Source organism: Typopeltis vanoorti, chromosome 19 (assembly GCF_054136105.1).
Source record: "Typopeltis vanoorti isolate ZY-2024b chromosome 19, IOZ_Tvanoo_1.0, whole genome shotgun sequence".
NCBI classification, from domain to species: Eukaryota; Metazoa; Arthropoda; class Arachnida; order Uropygi; family Thelyphonidae; genus Typopeltis; species Typopeltis vanoorti.
The window spans coordinates 16,446,340-16,461,354 of NC_143567.1; the positions used below are offsets into that span (position 1 = coordinate 16,446,340).

General features: G+C 33.2%; 1 protein-coding gene across 1 annotated transcript in view; it reads left to right on the forward strand.

Moving 5' to 3' along the window:
- Window positions 1-15,015, forward strand: part of LOC150095880 (bifunctional heparan sulfate N-deacetylase/N-sulfotransferase-like) — a 161,022-nt gene that overhangs the window by 14,479 nt on the left and 131,528 nt on the right. The window contains exon 2 of the mRNA XM_090409150.1: window positions 6,612-6,818. Within this exon, the coding sequence (XP_090265276.1) occupies window positions 6,612-6,818 (207 nt within the window). The remainder of the gene's footprint in view (window positions 1-6,611; window positions 6,819-15,015) is intronic.

The following is a 15,015-nucleotide window of genomic DNA, read 5'->3' on the forward strand; positions in this document are numbered from 1 at the left end:
TATAAACTCAAATGAGTCTATTTTGTTCATATATTGAAACCACTTCTACTTTGATAGTATTATCTGATGCAGTTTTAGATAATTCTTTTAGTGCATTTAAAAATTCTGGAATTTGAAAACGTACAGCTCTAACTGATTCTATTCTACATTCCCATATTGTATCACAGAACGGTTTTAGAGTTAATTGTTTAACAAATCTCTTTAATATGTCTCAACGTGAAGTTGAGGCAGCAAATAATGTATATAATTTTTGTATAACATTAAAAAAATTTATTGCTATAATTGATGATTTTGCAACATTCCCTAAAATCAAATTTAAATTATGATTGGCGCAAGGAGTTTTCATTTAAAATGTAAGCACAGACTACCTTATATACCCCTTTCATATTCGCTCCGTTATCATACCCTTGCCTCTACAATCTGACAATTTAAGATTTAATTTATTCAAAAGTGATTTTAAATTTTCATATATACCTTTACCAGTAGTGTCATTAGTTGTTAAAAATGTCAAAAAGTGTTCACGAATTTCAATATCTGCTTCAAATATATGTAAAAATCTAAAAATTACTGAAATTTGCTCCTGATGACTAACATCAGGAGTACAATTGGGAATTATTGAATAGTACAATATTTTGTTGAATTTTAGTCCCATATCAACAATTAATTCATTTTGCACAATGGGTAATAGATACGAATTTTGTTTCTTACCTATAATTTTTTTTCCGAACATCGCATTGAATGATCTTTTAAAAGTGGATCAGATTCTGCAATTAATTCTATGATTCCAAAAACATTACCATTATGGGCTGTGTACAAAGTATTAAAATTACCTCTAAAAGCTAAATTATGTTCAGTTAAATAAAGAATTGCTGCCACTATTTGTCTTAAAACATTTCTTAACCGTTCTGCTTTAAATTTTATGACATTTTGATTTGCCTGATCAATTGTATTGTGATTTTTTAAATTACATTCCATTTGTGTCCATGAATACATGCATTTCATGTGCACTGGATTTCGTTCGTGCAACTTTAATCTTTCATTTACATGTCGCCAGTCAGAAAAGCCATTATTAGATAAAAAAAAAATTATCGTCAGAAGAAAATAATTTGCAACAAAAACAAAAAATAGAGTTGGAAGAGTTTGAATATACAAGCCATGTTCTGTTTTGCTTCTCTCCATTTGCAATTGTCCTAACATAGTGAGCTGTGGAAAAACACCTCTTGTTGTCATCTTTTGGAAAATCATTTTCAGGCAGAGGAGATGGTGGACCACGTTGTACAATCTGTGTTAGTGTTGCGTTGTTCAAAATTTTGGGCCATGTTGCTGGATCATCAATAGTAAATAGTTCACCTTCCTCTGGTGTCTCAGTTTTAGGATCTTCAATGCTCATTGTTTGACCAAACACGTCATGTTCTCTGCTTCCTTTGTGCATTTCAAAACTCTCATTATTAGTTAATATTGAAGCCGAAGAATTGTTTGTAGTTATTTCAGAACTCCCGTTATCAACTGATATATCTGAACAAATATGAGTTCAACTTCATAAATTTAAAATTTAAACAGTAAATTTCTTTGACATTCCTCAGCTGCTTCATTTTCTTGTTTTCGCTTTCGTTTTTCATGCCCACTTGGATATTTTCTTCCATAGTAATCTCTCTCATGACTAGTCTTACTCTAGAATTAATTACGATAGATTTAATTATAAAATAAGTTAATAAATTAAAACAAAATTACTTACTTGATAAAAAAATATCTAAAATAGATATTTGAAAATAAATAAATCTAAAAGACGAAAACTGCTATTGAAGAAAAATTCTGATGTCGGATAACCTAAAACCAGTTTACAAAATATATTTTTTAAGATGTTTTGCAAGTAATGTCACATAAAAAAATTGCCATGACAGTACGTGTATATACTTACTTGTTCATAAAATTATAAACTAAAATCAAAAACTCCTTAAAATTATTAAAAACACCTGTTTTAAAATACACTTTTCCCTATTTAACACTATGTTGTACAATATTGTTATATATCTTAGAGTAGTTTCAAATACTACCACTCTTGCGCTATGATCTTATTTCGCTTACTATAACAACAATAGCTGGTTGTAAAATTATATACATATATTTTTCTATATAATATTTTTTTTATAATTAAAATATTAATTTATATAATAATTAAAAAAAAAATCAATTGATTTTTTTTCAGTTTTTTGTGCTTTGCAGGGCCCTGTGTCACCACGTAGTTCGCACACCCACGAATACAGCCCTGATATATATATATATATATATATATAATGTTTTTTCATTTTTATTCTCATTTTCTCAGTTCCTTCAAAATTTGCATATGCATTATTCGTTTTAATTTTTTCGTCATTGACTTTAATTCTTATTTTCCCTCATGTATTTTCTACACTCAGTTATTGCTTTCTTTTACACATCAATTAAAATTGCTTACCATCCCAGCTCCAATCAAGTCCTTTGTGAAGTTTACACCAATTTTTACTTAGTCTTTTACATAGGTATGTCAATTAATATAATTAATTTTAAACCATATTGAATTTAACTTATAAGCATAGTTGTTAGAAAGTGTTTGTTCCATTGCCAAAAATAGTTTACCTTTTCTTTTCTACTAAAAACAAAAAAAAAGTATTATTTTACAAAACATAAAAAAAAAAAAAAAGAAAGAAAAGAAATTCTTAATATATGCAGGTTCTTTTCCAGTCAAATTGATTAGAGTTTAATTTTTACAGGTGTATTTTTTATGTTCTATTTCAGGAGAATAGTAGCTATTACAGAATACTATTCTAAACTTATTCAATAATAATTCTTAATACTTTCAGCCCACATCTTTCACATTGTCCGTATGATAGATACTAAAATTTTAAAAAATTTATATTTTTACTTTTTCTATGAATTATAAAAAGGAACATTGAAAATTATCAGCATATTATTTTTTCTAAGAATTGTGTTTGGAAGAATTGCTGTTTGATAAACTGTTATCATTGAATTTTCATGGAATCACAAATTTAATGTCCTGATCACTTGCAGCTGGTCTGAGAGCTAAGTGGAATACTAGAGAGGTAGCATTCCACTTGGATGTGATTTTTTAACGATACTTGTGACATAATGATTAGAAATATATACACGTTTGCACAAGAATAATGTTTAATTTGCCAAATATTTTGGTCTGAATATTACAGACCATCTTCAGTGGCTACATAGGAATAGTTTTAAAAAACAAAGTGGAATACGAACAATTGATCATTCACACATAGAACAAGCCGTGTGATGTCATATCGCTAAGTATTAGAAGAGTAAACATTTTTAAAGTCATAATTAAAGATATTAATTCAGAAATTCATATAATAGTTATCTTTTTTAAATGTCCTTCTCATCCGTCACCTTCTGGTATTCTTACAACAACAGTTTACAGAAAACCAACTTTCACAGGTTATATTCTCAAAGAATCTGCTCATCATCCTTGTCAAAAAACAGGAATCATAAAATGTTTAATCTGATGAGCCAAAACTAACTGTTCAACTTCTCACTTATTACAGAAAGACTTTCGACTATCAAACATCACACGAAACTAAATGGCTTCTCCGAAAAGAGTACACAACATCTTTTCGATTCTTACAATCCAACACAGAACAGCAAAGATTCAATATGTTGAGTTCCAATTCCTTACATTTCTGGGATTTCAGAACCAATTTCAAGAATTCTGAAGAAATATGATTTAACAGCCACTTATACACCTATTAACAAATTATCCACCCATTTTCCTTCATCTAAAGATAAACACTCAACCTTGTCTCTACCTGGTGTGTATCAAGTTCCTTGTAATTGTAATCTTTCCTACTTTGGACAAACTGGACATTCTATAGAAAAAAGAATTCAAGAGCATCAGTCATCAATTCACCACAACAAACTTGAGAAATCTGGATTAGCTCAGCATGGATTAGAAAAAAGCCACAACATCCTTTGATCCAAACCTCTCCTCCTACACAGATGTCACTATAAACTTGAATGTTTATTTAAAGAAAGTGTGGAGGCATTACTTCAGTTTTCCTAACTTGAATCATAATGTGAATCATATCTATATCAAAAATTTGGGAAAGTTTAATCAGGATAACACATTAATTTTTTTTTTTTTTTTTGTAAATTTCCTATATTAGTCTAATGTTAAAAAACTTTTAATTTTCTTGACCAAAAAGTTCTGGAAAGACTTTTAATGGGATTATATTGATCAAGTGCATATAATAAACAACTATGTTATACCAACTAGTTTCACCAACTAAGGCTGGGTCCAGGCATCTTCAGGGTACATAAGTAAAGGTGGCACTAAAAAGTAAAAAACTGTTACAAACTATAATCAACCGATTCCAATTATATTAAACAAAGAACAGAGCGCGTACAATACATGCACAGAGCGTGCATGATATCACTTGTTGTTATTTAGGAACGTTTTATAGTTGGAACTATAATTCAGTTCTGGCGAGTTGAAGGATCTGATAAGAGTCTTCCAGATCACGGGCAAGATTAGGCCTTGGTTCCTGTTAAGGTTTTGTAAAGAGCGGGCAACTGTTGTGGCCTCCTTAAAAATTCGGGAGCAGAAGTCCTCCATGTATGGAATTGTGCTTCTATCCCACTCTATGGTATGGTTCGTTCTTGAGAAATGAAAAGCTAACCCCGAAAAAGTTTTTCTTCTCTGTTATTATTGATGTCATCTATGTGTTCTTTTTGTCTAATTTCAAGGTCTAATTTTTAGTCTAATGTTATTTAAGATTATTATATGAATTTCTGAATTAATATCTTTAATTATGACTTTAAAAATGTTTACTCTTCTAATACTTAGCGATATGACATCATGTGGCTCGTTCTATGTGTGAATGATCAATTGTTCATATTCCACTTTGTTTTTTAAAACTATTCCTATGTAGCCACTGAAGATGGTCTGTAATATTCAGACCAAACTATTTGGCAAATTAAACATTATTCTTGTGCAAAATGTGTATATATTTCTAATTCCACTTGGATATATTGTTAGGTGCCTGATAAACGGGTTACTTGTATATGTATATGCAGTACTGCACACACACACACACACACACACACACACACACACACACACACACACACACACACACACACACACACACACACACACACACACACACGCACAAATATTACTTGCAACAATGACTTTTCATTGTGCAAACCAGATAGACTCTCCAGAAGAACATGCAGTTTACAGACATAATTACACTGACCTTATAGTCTTAATTTCTTTGACTGTAATTCTAAACATTGTCACATTGACCTTTTTGTTATAGATTGGAAAGCCTATATCTCAGTAAGTATTCATAATACCAACTTGCTATTATTGTACATATTGTTCTGCACATGCACATTTATGAAATTCCAAGTAATGTGTATGTACACAATACTATATATATATTATTATATATTAATAATATATATACATACATATATATATATTTGAAAAAAATATAATGACTATAAGACCTTCTTCACCACACTTCCAAAAATCCGTTCTCTAATCAGCCATCCAAAACCTACTCATCACAACCTTAAGTACCCTGGAGTATATAAATTGTGGTGCGATTGCAATATCCCATACTTTGGTCAAACTAACAAATCTATTGAACAATGAATAGAAGAGCATAAGAGAGACATCTCTTACAAAAGATCTCATGCAACTGCGTTATCCAGTCATGTTCTATTTTCAAATAATCCTAATGATGACCAACGAAGCCAGTCTGTCTGCTGGAATAAATCAGAAAATATCTTTCGCTGTGATGATGAGTTTGAAAGGAAAATCATAGAATCAAGGGAAATCCTACTGAACCCGGTCCACTTAAACAACAATTTAAGTTATAACATCCCAGATAGCCATGCTGCAGTTATTCAATATTGGCGTTCACGTGAACCTGCACGCACAATTGCAACAAACAATGGCACGCCAGTTGGAACAACTTGAAAAAATACAACGTTTTTATGTATCGATTATGTGAGGCAATTTGTACCTGTAATTTCCAGTTTGTTTAAATAATTCAATGTTTATTAGTATTCTTTTCCTTTATAAATACTTGAAGAAGGCTGCTATATGCCGAAACTAGTAGTATTTATCATTAAAATCTTTATATGTTATCTCGGTCTTATAGTCATTAAATCTATATTTTTTTCAAATGTATAACAACCGAGTAAAAGCTGATCATCACACATATATATATATATATATATATATATATATATATATATATATATATATATATATATATATATATATATATATTGCATGCTTATATTTTTAGGTATGTTAGTTTGTGAATGTGTTTATAATTTATTTCTGCATATATAGTCATCTGTTCTCTTTGCAGATATTTACAACTTTGAAATGTTTTGAAATTTAAAATGTTAATTTGTTTTACTGAGAATGAGTAAAATGCTTTTGACTTTTAATCCAGAAATATTATTTTCATTTGAGAATTAAAATTAAGATTGATCTTGTTTTGTTTTGAATTTAATAATCTGGTATTTTTTTTCTTTCATTGTTACTTGTGGTTAATTGATACCTTTTTTTTTTCCAGTTTTATTCATACGCCTCGGTATTCTACCTTTAAGTGCCATCCATCAGAGGTTGCTAAAACTCAACCACTTGTGACTAAACGTGTTCCCAATTTGCATTCTACAACTGCACAGTTACGCTTGGGTCCCAAAGTGTTAGTGTTTGTTGAAACCCAGTACTCGCAGCTGGGACGTCAAATATGTGAAGTTCTTGAAGCTAGTAAATTTAAGTATGTTGATATTTTTGCAGAGATATATTTGTATGTTGTGTTATTTTCCTTAAATAACACATTCTTTTGAGATTGTCATTGGAATCAAAAGATACATTTGATCATGATCAGTCTAGATAAGAAAGTGTCCAGGAATTTATCCCTGTTTTGAGTTGCGTTTCCATACTATTCTTTTCTATTGGCATGCATTTGAAATTGGACACAAAGTTCCATGTGACTGCCATCTTTCCTAATTTGGACAAACTCGATGCTCAGTAGAAAAAAATAATAATACAAGAACATCAATCGTATATTTTCCATAAAAAATCCTATGAGTCTGGATTAGCTCAACACGGAATAGAGGCTGACCACAACATTATTTGGTCTGAAACACTTTCTACATAGATGTTGGTACAAATTTGAATGCACATTATATATATATGTATGCAATTTATTTTACACTTATGATTAACCTATTGGCTATATATACAGGGTGTCCCAAAATTCACACAAGAAGTAATTTTGATAGAAAACACGGGTTTTTAATTAAAAATTATAATTTCTTATTGATTCATAAAGTATACAGTATAGGGTTATGCATGGAATAGCATATCGGGTAAATGGCCTCCACGGCTTTGCTGGCACATACGCACTCTTTTGTCGAAATTTTCCATGACCGTTTTGCATAAATGTGGCTGAATTTTGTTGATACAGCGCTCAGTTTCCTCCTTCAAGGTGTGGGTGGTCGTGGGCTTGTTGGCATAAACCTTAGACTTCAAAGAAAAAAGTCCAACACCCTTAAGTCACATGATCTGGGCGGCCAATTCTGATCACCAAAACGGGAAATTACATGACCAGGAAATGACTCATGCAGTAACTGAATTGTTTCTCGGGCTGTATGGCATGTGGCACCGTCTTGTTGAAACAACATGTCGTCCACATCCATATCTTGCAATTTAGGCACAAAAAACTGGATTATCATGTCGCGATAGCGAGCACCATTAACTGTTATTGCCTTACAGCCGTATTTTCGAAGAAGAATGGACCGATGATGCCTCCAGCTCAAAATCCGCACCAAACAATGACACGTTGTGGATGCGTTTGTTTCTCAACAATCACTCGTGGATTTTTTGAACCCCCAAATGCAACAATTTTGTCGATTAACGAAGCCATCGAGATGAAAATGAGCCTCATCGCTGAAGATGATTTTGTTCGAAAAATAAGCATCCACTTGTTGTTGTTCCATAATCAATTCAACGAACTCTCTTCGCTGTGGTCAGTAGACTTCAGTTCTTGAGTCAATTGAACTTTGTAAGCATAAAGATGCAAATCTTTCGTGAGAATACACTGTAGAGAGCTTCTCGAAATGCCCAATTCAAGACCACGGTGCCAAATTGATGTTCCTGGACTCTCAGCAACACTCTCACGAACTGCTTCAATGTTTTCTGTTGAACAACTTGTTGAAGGACGGCCAGAGTGTATAAGATCACTAATTGATCCAGTTTCCTTGAATTTTTTAATTAATCTTTTCACAGTTGATGAAGTTAAATCACTATTCCGACCATATTTTGTACGAAAATTGCAAACTGTAGCTGCCAAACCTTCATTATTTTTAAAATATTGCTCAACAATGAAAATGTTTTGTTCTTTCGTGTAGTGCTCCATTTTTAATAACTGTCAGCTGTCACGCTGTCTTTTTTTTCTCGTTGGCAACACTTTACCGCACAAATGGTGCTAAATTTAAATCTTGTGTGAATTTCGGGACACCCTTTATATAACACTATTGGCAATTTAACGTCATGCACTCGTTCTATTTCAAATAAATCAGTTGTTTGCATTCTACCTTGTAATAACTGTTTTTTAAGCTGCTGACGATGGTCTGTTAATTTCAGACTGAAATATATGGCAATATATGCAATATATTTAATAAATAATACTTTTACCTTGTGTTTTCATGTATATATATTGTATATAACTATGGGACAAGTTTCTAAAAACAAGTATAATTATTCTTCTGTGATTCACACTATTAGGCATATTTTGTCTGATTAGATAAAAATTCATCTCTCATCTAAAGATTTTTAGGTAAGAGGTGAATTTCATTGCCCTGGTGTGAGACTACTGCCCTGCTTATTGGAGGCCTGAAGTGGCTTGAAAAAGTTCCATGTTTCATCTCTAGAGCAGGATTTCCAGACTATGTAAAAATTAATAAAAAAAGTAGAATGAAAAAATCCTTAGCCAACTCACAGTACTAATGTGCTATAGGCTTACAACCTTTCATGAGTGGGAATCACATAAAAATAAATAAAAAATAATCCCTCATGCTCATTATCTACTAATTTTAAATGATTAGTTTGACTGAAGTGTGGGTTATTATATTGCTTTCTTATTTTGTATACCCCTAGGTGTTTTTCTTACAGATGTGATAATTTCAGCAACCTTTTTAAAATGTTCTTGTCTGGTTGGTAGTAAGACTTTTCCTCTCACCAAATAGACAAATTAGCCAATGATACACTCTTCCCCTGATTCCTGTTGTCTCATTCTCTAAACAACACCAGTTTCCAGTGCAGATGTTTTTTCTTGGATAAATAGTTAAAAGATGTTTAATTCTTTTATAATTAAGGGCAGACAAATCGAGAAATAAGTTGTTAACTTTTAATATTAACTTGTTTTTTTGAATAAGTTATGCTGTTGGAAAACTTTGAAATGAAATGCCATTATAGAACTTCTGAATAAATCAGCCGATGTGAGTCTGTTAAGGAGTCAATAACTAATGGCAGCAGAAAAATATAAATGCATTGCTAAAGTCAAAGGATCTTTATTAATTACATTTTTCTTTCTAGAAACATCAGTGATTGTGTATTTTTAATCAGGTATCATTTTCTACTTTGGTAACCATGAGTTCTTATCAGTCATTTTGCTTTAGGACTTGTTTTGATTACCCTGAATCTAAATTTGTAATGTTATGTTATGTTCTTCTTCATCTTCCTTTCCATGTTTATAGGCCAAGTGTCCTGTTCCAGACTCAATTCCATCTTTTTACAGGTCTTCCTCTGTTATGTTATGTTAAATAAGATATATTACAGTCGTACACATGCAAACAACTTAAATCAGCTAGAGATACAGAAAAATGTTTGGACTATTAAGAAATTTGAACATTGTGATCATCCTTAGTTATGCTACACCAAAATTAGAAAAAAAAAAAAAAAAAACAGTACAAAATTTCATTCTATTCCCATAACAGGAATGCCTAAAACCTTTTTTTTATCACAATTTGTCATAATTTTAGAGACCAGAGAGAGAATTTTCATAATAAAAACCATTGAATAGATGCATTATGAAAGAAAGTAGCATTAAACCTGATATCAAACTTGGAGATATCAAACTTAGCTCTCTGCAGATATGTTCTGCTTCTAAATATATCCAGAGTGAGTCTCCAGGATTCACTGACTAAATTGCATAACAGCCATAACAAGTTTGATATGAAAATCAGCAATAAAAAGATGAAAACTTTGAAAATAAGTGGGAACATAGAAAGCCTCAGCTGCATTCTTAATGGAAAACATATAAAACAAGTAAAATATTTTAACTATTTAGGTACAGTTTTTAGTGAAGATGACAAATTAAATTTGGAAATAACAACAGAATAAGCAAAGCTGTTATGGTGGGGAGCCAGTAGAATAAGTTTATATGGAATGAGAGAGAGAGGAGCGAAATTGGCCAAAACATGAAACTAACAGTATACAAGAGAGTGTTCAAACCGGTTTTAAGTTATAATCTGAGAGTTGGGGTGGAAATAAAACACTTGATCAAAGACTAGAGACTACAGATATGAGAGTTCTGAGAAAAATTAGGGGAGTGAACAGATGACATCAATGGCAAAATCATATTATAAATGAAGATATTAGAGAAACTTGACATTGTTATCATTCAAGAATGTGTAAGCAAGGCTAATCTAAGGTGGTATGGCCACTTAAATAGAATGAGTGAGGAAAGGTTAGCAAAACAGGTGTTTGATGCTAAGATGGCAGTAAATAGACCCAGAAGAAGAAGACCAAGATCTAGATGCATTGATTCAGTTAGAAGTGCCTTAGAAGCACAAAATGTTAGAAATGGCACTGAGGATACAAAAATTGTTTTTTATGTTGTTTGGCGATAGAGTTGACTTTCATTATAGCAAACTCATACAGACTATAGTAATAGAATTTTGTTATAGTGGATAGTTTGATATAATGAATTTCTTTTAGCAGAGCATTATATCTGTAGAACTTTCAATTTGTATTTTTCAGTAATTTGTTATAGTGAGAGTTGATTGTAATAAATTTAGTTTAATCCTTTATCCAAGTGTAAGCAAAGTTTGCACCTGAAAATATCTTCAGGACTGAGGTAAGGTGGTACAACACTAGGAGCTCGCAGCAAAGGCAGACCTAGCTCCTTGTCTCAGTATTTCCCATTGTGCAAAGCACATCTCCTTGCGGACATGTATACTGCTATGCATCAAGGGAAGGGTCACTACCCAGACCAGTTTCAACCTTTATTGAGGTCTCGGCAGTGGGAGGTAGACCCATACGTGGAGATACTAAGGCAGAAGCAATAGGAGAGGTCATATTTACCTATTTACCGATCTGTACCACCTTATATTGAATTACTCTGGATTTAGAGAAAGATGTTGGAAGTTTATTTTGCACTTAGTTAGACTATAATAAATTTAGTTTAATCCTTTATCCAAGTGTAAGCAAACAAAGTTTGCACCTGAAAATATCTTCAGGACTGAGGTAAGGTGGTAACACTAGGCAACTCGCAGCAAAGGTGGACCAATTGCATAGCAGTATACATGTCTGCAAGGAGATGTGCTTTGCACTATGGGATATACTGAGACAAGGAGTGATGAGCGCTAGGTCCACCTTTGCTGCGAGTTGCCTAGTTGTACCACCTTACCTCGGTCCTGAAGATATTTTCAGGTGCAAACTTTGTTTGCTTATACTTGGATAAAGGATTAAACTAAATTTATTATAGTCTAACCAAGTGCAAAATAAACTTCCAAGAGTTGATTGTAATAGTGCATATAAATGCAATACATAAAATTATAATGTCTTACTTCCATAGGTAAACACTGGAATAAATCTGCATATTAAATAGCTTTCTTTTTAGGCATACAGGTAAATCTCCTAACAGATAATCTTTATCCAGCCAAAATTATTTGTTTCCATGTGCGATTTGTCTACTTATTTCTTTATCTTATTTTTTCTTAAAACTAATTGGCCAAGGTAAATATTGTCCTTTACAATTTCAATACGAATATCTCTTAATTTTAGATAGGTTTGATCTATTCTTCTTGAATTCTCTTTTTGACCAATTTTTCCAGTATTTTTACCACCATTGCAGACTTAGAACCTACCTTATGCAAGGAATTTATTTTGCATAGGCTTGATTGCGAAAGAATATTATTATTATCACACCATCCTTCGTGTAGTTGGCAGACTCATTGTTGGAAGGTTCATTCAACCAAAAGTATACTTATCATATTGAACCTTAAAATCCTAAACACCCCTACATTCACAGTGCATTCTGGTAATGTGCTCCATTCATCCACAAATTCTCCATGTAAAAAATCTACTCCTGACACCTTTCTTCACCATATCCTTACCCAACTTCCAGGAATGGCCTCTTGTTCCTTTCCTTCTTACCTTCTACTGTTTTGTATAATCCCCTGATGAAATCCCTTCACTCACTTAAACATCTCTATCACAAAATTCTGTAATTTACATTCTTCTCTCTCTCTCTCTCTCTCTCTCTCCATAACCAACATTCCAGAGTCACAATATTGCCTTAGTTTCTGGTCTCTGGACCATCTCCAATGTTCCCACATCTGAGTGAAAACTAAGTCACTGGATCTAAACACTGTAGTCCAAGTATGGTATGACAAGTGCCATATACAGTGGCACAACCACTTCCTTATCCCTGCATACTCTTGCAATGTGCACTCTTCACAACATTTGCAATATAGCCTCTAAGCTTAAGCCCACTGTCATCCATTACCCAAAGATCTTTCCAATATTTCTACACTTCAAAATTCAATACTTTGCACTTATTAATATTAAAACGACAACCTCCACTGATTTGTCTAAGCTAAAAGTTCATTTAAATTTTCCCAAAGGGAATTAACATCATTGCTCCTTATGCTCATTACAAAGATGACTAAATCAGGTCTTATTTAGTTAGTTATGAGAACGTGGCAAGGAATTTGAGCTGTGCTGAAAAAAGTGCTTTTATAAGCGGTGAATAGTGTGACTTCTATCGAGATTTGTGCTACGTTGTTTTCTGTAATACAAGTGTCCTTCAGTGGTTGTTTTTGGAGTTAGTTGTTGTCTCTATGTAGTGTATTTTTGTTACCGAGAAGAGGGGTTGGAAACATAGTGGTGGAAGAGAAGACGAAGATAACATAAGTTTTCATTATTTAGATATTTAGTATACTTAAATGTGTTTTATACTTATAGTTAACTTTTACTTATATAGTTATTGGAAATATATATTAAAGTTTAATTTAATTTATATTCTATTGTACGTTGTGAATTCATTAAGTCAATTAATAATTATGTATAACCAGCGTATAAGCCTTTCAACGAGGATTACTTATACTTATTTAGCATTTATTAACTGCATGCATTAACTTGGCATTATTCACAATAATGCTGCTACTGCCATTATTCAAAATAATGGCGGCAGCTAAAATTGCAAATGGCGTATCACCAAGGCCTCCCCCATTTAAGGACTCCATTTTGCATGATATAATATGGGATTTTGTAGCATGCGGGAGTTGTGGAATATATGTGTCTCAGCAGTTGTATATGTGGCAGGTGAGAGAAGGAGAAATACATATGCACAAAATGCAGGCAATGGGAGGAACTTGGTGAGTTAGAGATGACTATAACTGACCTCGTTGAGTCAGAGGCAGGAGATTCTCCACGTAGAGAGATGAGTGGTATGATAGAGGGCGAGAATAGTGAGAGAAATGTGAATAAAATAATGAGAGTGGGGAGTGTGGAAAGGTTGAATGATTGTGAAGTTGAATGAATGATTTGGAGATGGTTCTCAGTTGGGAGGATGAATAGCAAATAAGAGTGGCTAACTTGCATAGAGAGAGAGAGTTGAGCTGAAAGAGCAGGCGGAATGTCTAGGGAATGAGATGAGAAGTGTGAAAGATGAAATTAGACGAATGGAAGAGACGAATGCAAGGCAAATCAGAGTAGGAGTGAGAGAGAGAGAGTTATTGGAATGATAGAAGAGGAGAGAATAGGAACAGTGGAAGAGAGAGAATGAGAGAGAGAGTTATGGGAATGATAGAAGAGGAGAGAATGGAAACAGTAGGAAAGAGGGAATGAGATGAATGCGAGGGAGCACTGGAACCAGGGATAGAGTGATGTTAGGAAGGCAGGTTAGTAGGGGAACACAGAGAGAAAGTGTTAGAGGAGAGAGAGAGTGAGGTATGTATATGAGCAATCAAGGAATGGGGTGATAAGATGTGTAATGTATGCGTGAAGAGTGTTTGCCTAGAGGAACGATAGAAAGTGTGGCTATGGCAATTAAGAAGAGTGAAAGGGTGGATGAGATGATTGTGATGGTAGGAACGAATAACTTGAGAGGTAATGTAAATTGGGCAGCTAGAGATATGAGATACTTGCTTGAGGTTGTACAAAAGAAGATGCAGAGAGGAAAGATAGTGTGCGTTGCCTAGGTATGATAGTGATGAGCTGAACAGAAGAGCAGTAATATTGAATACCATAATAGCTAGAATGTTTCAGAAGAGAGGATTGCAATATGTTGATGCTTGGAGGGCATTTGAGGACAGAAAGGAATTGTATGCAAGAGACCGCTTGCATTTAAATGAGGAAGGACGTAGGTATTTGGAGGGATTACTGTTCTGAAGTCGGTGTGTCAATGCAGGGAAACTAGAATCCTCAGGGTGGATGGTAGCAGGGGTGGCCTTTTGTGGGAATGGGTACCTGGAAGGGGAACGACACCAGGTAACAGTAGAATCTAGAGGGGGATAATGCTAGGTATAGAAACAGTGGCATGTTTATGCTTTATACTAATGCCAGGAGTATCTGGAATAAAGAAGAGGAATTGGTGGCACTGATAGCATCAGCCTAGCCAAAGATTATTGGGATCTCTGAGACATGGTTGACATAAGAGGATATAATAACAGGAATAGAAGTAG